General features: G+C 33.4%; 1 protein-coding gene and 1 long non-coding RNA gene across 3 annotated transcripts; both read right to left on the reverse strand.

The window, feature by feature from the left end:
- Positions 1-1,534: 1,534 nt before the first annotated feature.
- On the reverse strand, positions 1,535-5,666 carry LOC108467789 (uncharacterized). 2 transcript variants are annotated; one of them, XR_008287055.1, is made up of 4 exons: positions 5,529-5,659; positions 3,240-3,284; positions 2,899-2,943; positions 1,535-1,745 (listed from the first exon to the last, which is right to left on the reverse strand). It is a non-coding gene; the product is annotated as an uncharacterized LOC108467789 (long non-coding RNA). The 2 variants fall into 2 exon arrangements; XR_008287056.1 differs by lacking the exon at positions 3,240-3,284 and having other exon boundaries at positions 5,529-5,666.
- Positions 5,667-6,198: 532 nt separating this feature from the next.
- LOC108470191 (phytochrome-interacting ankyrin-repeat protein 1-like) lies at positions 6,199-8,829 on the reverse strand. Its single transcript, XM_017771456.2, has 3 exons — positions 8,056-8,829; positions 7,270-7,441; positions 6,199-6,658 (listed from the first exon to the last, which is right to left on the reverse strand). The coding sequence occupies exons 1-3, from the start codon at positions 8,179-8,181 to the stop codon at positions 6,441-6,443; spliced, it is 516 nt and encodes a 171-aa protein (XP_017626945.1). The 5' UTR covers positions 8,182-8,829; the 3' UTR covers positions 6,199-6,440.
- Between the last annotated feature and the right edge of the window lie 1,086 nt (positions 8,830-9,915).

Genomic DNA, 9,915 nt, shown 5'->3' on the forward strand with positions numbered 1-9,915 from the left:
AAGTTCTAAAGTCAATGTACTGTAGACAACACACTTCTGAAATAGTCAAACCAAAGCCTTCTGACTCACGAGCTTGGAAAGGAATCTTACAAGGAGCAGGCATTTGCAATCAAGGCAAATATAACTTTAGAGCATAAATGATTGCAGGATCAATTTAAACTCTAATTCACCCCTCTTAGATAACTACATACTTAAAAATTCTAACAATTCTATTCCTTCATATCTCAATTCTAATGTCCTTTTGAAATCAAAGAGGGCTTTTGATCTTCTGGATCTTTCTCGCTTTAGTGATCTCCTTAGTAGGACACTCTCAATCCAAGATGGAAAAGATATTTTTTTTTGAAAATTTTACCATAAAGGCATTTTTTTAATGAATAATGTCTATCGCCATTTTAGTCAGACAAATACAACTTCACCCTCTCCTGGTAAATTGCAAAAGGCTTGGAAGAATCTTTAGCATCTCACTCTCACTCAAAATTATTGTTTCTTTTTGGAAGATCTGTAATAACTGTCTCTTTACTAAAGATCTCCTTTCGAGATGTCATCTCTGATTGAAAACTCTTGCCTTTTTATGCCAAAAGGAAACTACCGTATATCTTTTCCTTCATTGTCATTTCACTAGAACGATTTGGTTTAGTTCTCTTTTATTGCTTCGCCTAGATATCCTCAATACCACTTTCGTCTTCAATTGGTTTCTCCAATGACTCAATTTGAACGGCATTGCTTCGCAAGACTCTATGAGATTCTACACACTTGTTGTCAATGATCTCTAAATTATTTGGAGATATAAAAATGAACTCATATTCAAGAAAATTGATCCTAACATGATGGGTGCCCTCAAAAGAATCAACGACTTCTACCTTTCACTTGTTCACTCTTTTGACCTCGAGCCCCCACCAACATCCCAACCAAGAATTCGCAAGACACTTAACAATAAAGTTAAAGCCAAGATCATTTTCTTCTTATTCTCAAAACAAACAAACAACGTTATTTCTTATGGGCTTCTAAACAAAGACAGAAAATGGAGCAATATTTTACTTAGATGAACCATTACAGGATGGGAACTCCAACTAGCAATTGAAGACATAATTTTGGGGTTTAAATTTATCTCCATTCAAACAGCACAACACTGACAACTAGCAACTCAAGAAAGAGCCTAAGAAATGGGCTACCCGTGTTTTCAAAACCTTTATAAGCCTCTCCTGGCCGTAATTTTGTGTTTTGTTTCGACCATGTACCCGAAAAAACAGACAAAAAAAAGTATTAATGCACAATACATTCCTAACATTTATTGCGTGAGAAGAGTAAAGTCGGGCCAGTATCTCAAAACATATGATACAACACACGGAATTCAACCTTTAACTTAATTCAAATCCAATTTATTCTACAAAGTTCTCTGCTGTCGGCATTGACTGTATCCCCTTGTGAATTCATAAAATATTTATATCCCGGCCGGCAGGCAAACTGCTTTATTATCATTCTAGTGTTCACATTTCTACACACGACATGACTGAAAGCAAAAGGCAAAGGCAAATAGATAAAAGAGTCATTTTCATTGGTTTAAATTATTATTTTTTTAAAGACGGTTAACATACAATATCTAGAATCACACAGGAAAAGATAATTTGTTCTTTTCCTTCTTTTACATGCGAAGAAAGCAATCAACTTGACACAGCAGGAGGGTTTTCCTTTGGATGTTTAGAGCCATAATGATCACCAAGTTGTTTTTCATTTGCTAATTGCACCTACAACAAGAAATAAGCTTCATTTTAGCATATTACAAGATACGATACCAGAGAGAGAGTGAGAAGGATGGAGAGAGTTCGACAAATTGATTGAAGGGGTAAGAACCAGGCAACTTATATCATCATACAGCAAAAGACGGTGTATAAGATATTGTAAAATCATAGAGCATGCAATCTAATGAAACAGCAAATGAGGACTCCATCAAGAGCCAAAGAGTTGGTACCCTTGGACTAGTAAGGTTATACTGCACAGCCACATGTTTTACAATGCAATTTGAACTTAAAAATAGCAACCACCAATGTACAACCATCATCAATATGACATTGACTATCAAAATCATTCACTCTGTTTCTTCTAACAGATGACCCCTTCTTCTTGGTCCTACCCCTACTCATGATATATCTGATGAACAACAATATAATATTAAAAGCATAGGAAATATTTTCAAGCTTTTTGCAGTTCATGAAACCAAATAGTGGGTATTTCTGTTAGTTAAGGCTTTGCTTGGTACAAAAGATGGAAAGAATGAGGATGAAAAATTTATTAATCAAATGGTTAAGATTCCTAACAAATTTCCTACTTTGTAACTTAACCATTAGATTAACAAATTTTCCATCCTCACTTGTTTACATCCTTCATATCAAGCAGAGCCCAAATGTTCAAAAACCCAAAGAGCTTGATCTTTAAAAACAATTAATCCATCCAGCCACAAGCAAAACTGGTGAATGCAAGTCCACAAGTTAAACGTGTCACTGAATGATGCTCTGCTCTTCCCTTAATTATCTCTTGGTGTGTTTGGATGAAACATTTGGTGATTTCTATCAAATTTTAACACGAAGCATTCAAAATGCAAAATTAAAATTTTCTAAAATATTGATTTCGTTAACTATTCTTTTTCTTTATATGTGCTTCTAGAAACTGATGCCACTTTAATGAACCAGGAACCATCAATTCAGTTCCATTCTTGTTGGCAATCAATCATTATAATAAAATCACATAACTTCCACCAAGCGCTAACCTTGAAATGCTGATAACAGATAAACCAAAACAGGCACCCACCAAAACATCATTTACATCACACAACATAAATTGGTAAGAAATCAGAAAAAGCACGTGCTTGAAACATGAATTTCAAAGTGGAAAGAAAAATACTTGCAGATCTCTTTCCTACCCATTAGGGCTTCTGGTCTACAAAATCTGTAAGAAATACAGTTAGTGTGGTAACTGAGATATACTCACAACAAGTGAGGGTGGAAAATTTGTTAATCTAAGCTACAGAGTAAAATGTTAGTTATGAATCTTAACCATTTGACTAACAAATTTTTCATCCTCGCTCTTTACCATCTTCTACACCAAGCAAAGCCTAAGCAATAACCTTTAAATCCCCATAACAGCTAAACCAAAACATCATTTACCTCACACAACATAAATTAGTAAGAAATCAGAAAAAGCAAGTGCTTGAAACGTGAATATAAAAGTGAAAGGAAAAATACTTGCAGATCTCATCCCTGCCCATTAGGGCTTCCGGTCTACAAACTCTGAAAGAAATACAATTAGTGGTAACTGAGATATACTCGCAACATCTTTTACATGGTATGCATATATGGATAAAAATACAAAAAAGGGAGAAATATTGGAAGTCAAAGAATGGATATGTAAGGTTTTATTATATATCAATATTCTAAGAGCATTGTGCTGATTGCGCAAGGGTGTTGTCTTATTCAGGTGCTGCTGAAGATCAATGCATCCTCAAAGTTCTGTCTCCCGCTCTAAGGGACGCCTTCCCCAGGTCTCAAACCCACTATAGGACGAGAGTAGCCCAAAAGCCCTCTATATTCATAGAGGTCGAGGGTTCGAAACCAACGAGAGGCGCCCCTTAGCTCTCTTCAAAGCAGGCGACAAATCTTGAGGATGAATTGCTCTTTTGTAGCATTCAGAGGGGACAATACTTTTGAGTAATTAGCATGATGCTCAATAGATATCAAATCACTAGCCTAGATATCTCACTATCTTCTAAACCTGCTGCATAAAATCCGATTTTGGGGGTGTAAGGCAAGTATGTTAGCTATTGTTTCCGCTCACACTGCAACACTGGTAGCGTAGCAAGACAAGCTGATAGCAGTAGATATACTAGTAAAAGACTTGATCTTATTACTAATAATAACGCTTGTTATTAGAGTGAGCATTCGATCAAATCGAATCGAATCGAATGAAAAAATTTCGAGTTAATCGAGTTGACGAATCATATTTTATCATCCTAATTTGATTTGAAATTTTCTCGAATCGAGTCGAGTGAGATAAAATTCGAATCGAATAGAATAGAATTTATTTGTTCGAGTTAAATTTTAAAAAATAATTTTAGGTCCTTGTAACCACTATCACCCATCATAATAAAATTTATCCACCTTAATCAAAATTTTTATTAACTTTCATCACCTCATAATTTATTTATTAATCTTTTATATACGGGTTAGCTTATTTGCTTGCTTAGTTTTTCAATTATCTTTAGATTATCGTCACTATGTATTTTGGAATTAAAAATATATTAAATGTAAAAATATAATTTTTAATAAAAATTATTTTAAAGATAAAATGTGAATACCAATATAAAATTTTAACATGAATATTTAATGGCATAATTAATAATTTAATTTTAATATAAATATTCAATATGACTAAACAATTTAATAATATAAATAATATAAAATGTGAAATTTAATTTAATAATATAAATAGTAGATATAAATAAAATTATTATTATTTATGTTTAGTGATTTTTTTTGGATAATTTTGATTTTTTATTTGAGAGTAAAAGTGAGAAGTAAAAATTTAAGAGGAAAATAAAAAGTTTTTGGGGATAAAAGTTTGAGGAAAAGTAAATAGGGGAGTAAAATTTTGGAGAGAAAATATTAAAAAAATTTGGGGGGATGAATTTGGGGAAGATGGGAGGTGAGATTGGAAGGAAGTAAAAGATTTAGGGGGAAAATGGGAGGGAGTAAAAATTATGGAGGAAAATAAAAAATTTTGAGAAAAAATAAATGAGAGAGTAAAATTTTGGTGGGAAATGAATTTTGGTTAGATTGAGGGGTTGAGATAGAAAGGGAGTAAAAGTTTTGGGGAGAAAGTAGGAAGTAGTAAAAATTTTAAGGAAAAAGTAAAAAGATTTGGGAGTTTTGGGTAAAAATGTAAAATACTATAGTTTAATATTCGAATTATTCGAGTTATTCGAATTATTCGAGTTATTCAAATTAAAAAACTCAACTCGATTCGAACTTGAAATTTGAAAAAAAAATTCGAGTTAACTCGATTAACTCGAATAATTCGTTTAACTCAAAATTTAAATTTTTTTTCGATTTTTCGAGTCGAATTGAATTTTGTTAACCCCTACTTGTTATTACGATAAATTAAATACGAGATCAATCATGAAATTAAAAAAAAAATCAAATTTTGATTTTTTATTTATTTTGAGAAAATGATTTTTTATAATTTTAATGCAAGCCATTAAACACCCATCAATGACCCATTAGTTTCCATAATACAAAGTGAAGAAAGGAAGTAGGTTACATTGTTACCCTATATACTTGAATTAATTAATGAGCTCCATATTTTAAAAAAAATTCATGAGATTCAGACGGAGAGTATCACTTCAAATCTAGTTTTACTACTACTAGAACACGTATCTATCTTCGAAAACAAAATTAAATCATCATCAAGATCAAAGGCGATCTGCGAAGTCAGAGATAACAAAATGATTTTATAATTAAAAAGAAAAAAGAAAGAACCTTGCAGATAGGGCAGCTGACTTTGAGGGCTACAGCTCTGGCCTCCAGCTGAGAACCCTTTGGCTTTTGATTCTTCTCAGCGTTTCGCCTCTGCGCTTCGATCTTTTGTTTTCCTCGCGTCATCTCTTTCCTCGCTCCCTCCTTCGGCTTTTTCGCATCCAATACCCCGTTCCTCCTTCTCACATAAAAATAATATTATTATAGTGATTGGATGGAGGTATCCCAATCAGTGGCCGAAATCAGGACCCACCTTAGGCTAATTTTCTTTTGAACTTGGCCTGAGTCAGACTTGAGTTGGGCCTCTTGTAGATTATTGTTATGGAGACTCCATGCTCTTATTATGAAGATTAGATTTCAATTTTGTTTCCTAAAATTTAGTAAATGAAATTTTGAGCATTTTTATCACATAGCATACATTAACTTCAATACAATGTTATAAATATTTTAAATTGTTAGAAACCAATTGATCCAACCATCCACCCACTTCAACCATTTTCAAATTTTCTATTAATTGAGTTGTATTTTGGGCTGTTTTTAATCCATACACAACGTCCTTTTTGTGCGTTTTTGTGTATGTCTGTTTGTAGTTTCACTCATTTAAAATTTTTGCCTAATAAGGGGAACCGAAGGTATAATAAAGCAGAGAGAGAGGAGAAAGAAAAACACAATATTTAAATTATTGCACATCATCAATCCTATCATATCACATGCATGTGATGTGATGAGATGAGAGTACTAATTTATTCCTAGCCGTCGGCGTCATGCCATCATATTCATATGCAAACAACAGTCTTCAAAATAAAATATATAGCAACACACGTCACAAGCCCACTAGCGTTTATTAAAGAGAAAAAATGGAAGCACCAAACACGGGAGGAGGAACAAACAACAGCGGTTTGATATGATTGAATATCAATTTTCAGAGCTATAAGATGTCTCCCCTGCTGAAGAAGAGCCATCTCTTTGAAGACGCTTCATCTCCTCATATGCCCATTCAAGGCCAGGGCAGTAATGGAGCGGTGGATTAAATCTGCAATCATTGATGTCATCTGGCAAAAATGCCCCATTCTCTATCAGGAACTTCACTGCTTCCCTCTTTCGTTCTTTAGCTGCTGTGTGAAGTGGCGTCCCTGAGTGAAATCACACATTAAACAAGAGGCAATAAAGTCAGTAGCCTTTCTTACATCTAGATGCATCCTTTTATATCAAATCCTGAAGTTCTAAATAAATTCACCAATCAGGTTTAGCCCCGCCAAGCTATCTGTACTGTGTACACTGCTAGTAGAAAATAGATCACAGTTTACTTGAAACGAAGAGAGTAAATAGCAGGAACAACTGCACACAAGTACAAACTTGTGACACAAAAACAATAGAACCGCAATGTTGGGCATAGGCCGAAACCTGATGATGCCATTGTGTTCTTTCTTTTTGGGTAGTTGCTACTTGCTAGTTACTACAATATAAAGTTTATTGCTTTACAATGTTTGATGAGCGTGGAAGCTTAAACTGAAAAATATTTTAATAAGAAATATAAAGCTAAACTAAAGTCGAACAATATATATATCAAATTAACAAAGTTCAAATGTGGAAAACAAATGATGGTTGGCATGGCCCAGATTAACTTGTAGTTTTTGAATTAATGGAATTACCAGGTCATAGAGTTGCCAACAAACACAAATTTTTGCTTCAATTATATAATCCACAAAAGTTGGAACAGAAAAATGTGAGATAAGATACTTACACCCACAAGCACCTTTAGTTCTTGCATCAATATTAGCACCACGTTCAAGCAGTTCATCCATAACTTCAAGGTGGCCACCCTCAGCAGCAAGATGGAGTGGGGTGACACCTTGGGATTTGGGGCCCCATGCAGCCACATTTACATCCACACCTTCGTTGAGCAGTTGCTTAACCTGTTTCAAGGAATTTTAGCTCAGCAGTCCATGGCCAAGAGAAGTTATAGCAGTGAATCGTTTGACAAATAAACACAAATAATATACCAAAAAATACCAGTCACAACAAGCTCAAAAGGATTTGGGTCTTACATATGGAACCATTCATACATGTACTGATAAACATAAGGATTTATTTTATATGTATCTGTCTATAATCATTTGGTTAAACTTATTTTTATTTGACCAAGATAAAGAAAAATTATCATGTTCGGCTCCTCCTGGGGATGGAATGCTTCTAAAAAAAAAAATCAGCAAGTAAAACTTGTTAAGAGATTCCCCAAGGGAATTTGGGGAATCCGAAAAGGAAAAAAAATCACGGAAAAGTAATTGGAAGCTATTCCTCCCTGTATATAAATCCAGGTAAAAGAACATTTTCCAGTAAATGTAATAATCTAACATTAGCGTTGGTTTCTTATATTGGTTTAAAGTATTAGAACTATTGAGTAACTTAAGGATCCATCATCAATAGGTGGATATCATATCCGGCAACAATTATCATGAATTCATAAAATTCAAGGGTACTACCAATAAAAGAAAGAGCAGTAAAAACGGTAAATAAGAAAGAAAGATACCTGAATGAGGTCACCTTTACGGGCTCCGATGTGGAGCATTGTCCAACCTCTATCATCCCTATCAATCCCACACCTAAACGAGCGCCTTCTTGACAAATTTCTCCGCAAAGACTGTCCTTGGGTCATATTCTTCGAAGCAATAACAAAAACCAACCAATACCGTTGCAGATATATAGACTTTTTTCCTTTAACCCGGAAAAAGTAAAGAGAACCCCAGACCAAGATTTGATTGATTAGGCGAAGAAACGCATGATATTTTTGTAAAAACGTGAAATTTTCACAAAGAGTTAGATCCCTTTCTTTTTATTCTTGGAAAACAATCAATCCCCTCGAAAGCTTAAGATGAAGAGAAAAATGATTACATGATAGAGATGAAAACAAGGAGAAGAGGGAAACAGATTAGCGAGAAGCAGAGAAATGATGAGCGACGCAGAAAGGGGAAAAAGGATTCAAGCCAGGACCGAACACACGCAGGTTTTGGAATATCACGTTGCAAGTCATCAACGAAGAAGGCAATAAAAACATAATTGATGAAATTGATTTTGAATAATATTTACAGCAAAAACAGAGGAATTGCCCAAATCATAGATCGATTCGGAGTGGGAGAATATTAAAATTTTATGAAATCGGGAAGAGGAGTAATCAAAAGAAAACCCTAAATAAAGAGGAAAACATTAAGAGAAATGAGAGGAAAGGAGAGAGCTACCACAAAGAGGATATTATGACGCCCCGACCTTACCCAATACTAGGCTTGTGAGATTTAAGACCTAAATATCTTTGTGGCATTCGCCAACTTTGGTTCTCTTGGCGATGGGCTAACGGGCCATCACTAATACTGTACCTAGCAACCCATCCAGCCCAGCCCACCACAACACAATGTTTCCCCCTCTTTTAATAAATCAATATATAATAAAATTTCGGGATAAACTCTAAAAATAGTCACCAACTATATCATGTTTCTGTTTTCGTCATCAAGGTTTAAAATTTTCTATTTTAGTCTTAATATTATCAAATTTTAATATTTTGTTCAATCCTACGTTAAATTTTAACAATGACATTTTTTATTGGCATAACAATTAATAACAAAAAAATACAACAAATTTAGCGCTCAACTTTATACATTTTGTCAATTTAGTCTTAATTCTTAAAAAATATAAATTTAGAAAAAATTAAAGAAATAAAAATTTAAAATTTCATTTTCAATAAAAATACATAATAGTTTTATAAAAATATATAAAAAATTATTAAAAATATTTATAAATAAATGGATATCTTTCTTTTCCATTTCTTAACATGAATTTTATTTATTATAATGATAATTTTATAAATAAAATAATAATCTTACACACAAAAAAGGAAAAACCCATAAAAAGAATTATGCAAATTCAAATTTTTCCCTTTTTTTTAATATTAACAATCTCAGTTGAGTTAAAAACTATAGTATGAGATAAAAAATGGTGTGAACCGATGTCTTTAGGTTGTCGCCCAAAATGGATTTGTTGCATTTGAGGCTCTATTTAAGGTGGGCATGATTGGGGATATATAGTGAGGATAAGGTCTTAGAGACCTAGTAGGTGGAATTTAAAAGGCCATGTCAATATCTCAATAACTAATTTCTAGTTCGATGGTATAATGATGGAAGATGTGGACATCAAGGAGTTCAAAGTAAATATTATTAATACTGGTGGTTGTGGGTAAAGACGGTGCCTAGCACAGGACAAATTTGAGAAAGACTAAGGACTAATGTTAGTCGTATAATAAAATTACTATTTATAAAATAAACTTCAAAAAAAGAAAGAAGGAAAACCTTGATTCGATTTAAGTATTATTTGTAGGTTTTTAAAATATTTTATTTATGAA

The sequence above is a fragment of the Gossypium arboreum genome, chromosome 8 (genome assembly GCF_025698485.1).
Source record: "Gossypium arboreum isolate Shixiya-1 chromosome 8, ASM2569848v2, whole genome shotgun sequence".
Lineage (NCBI taxonomy): Eukaryota > Viridiplantae > Streptophyta > Magnoliopsida > Malvales > Malvaceae > Gossypium > Gossypium arboreum.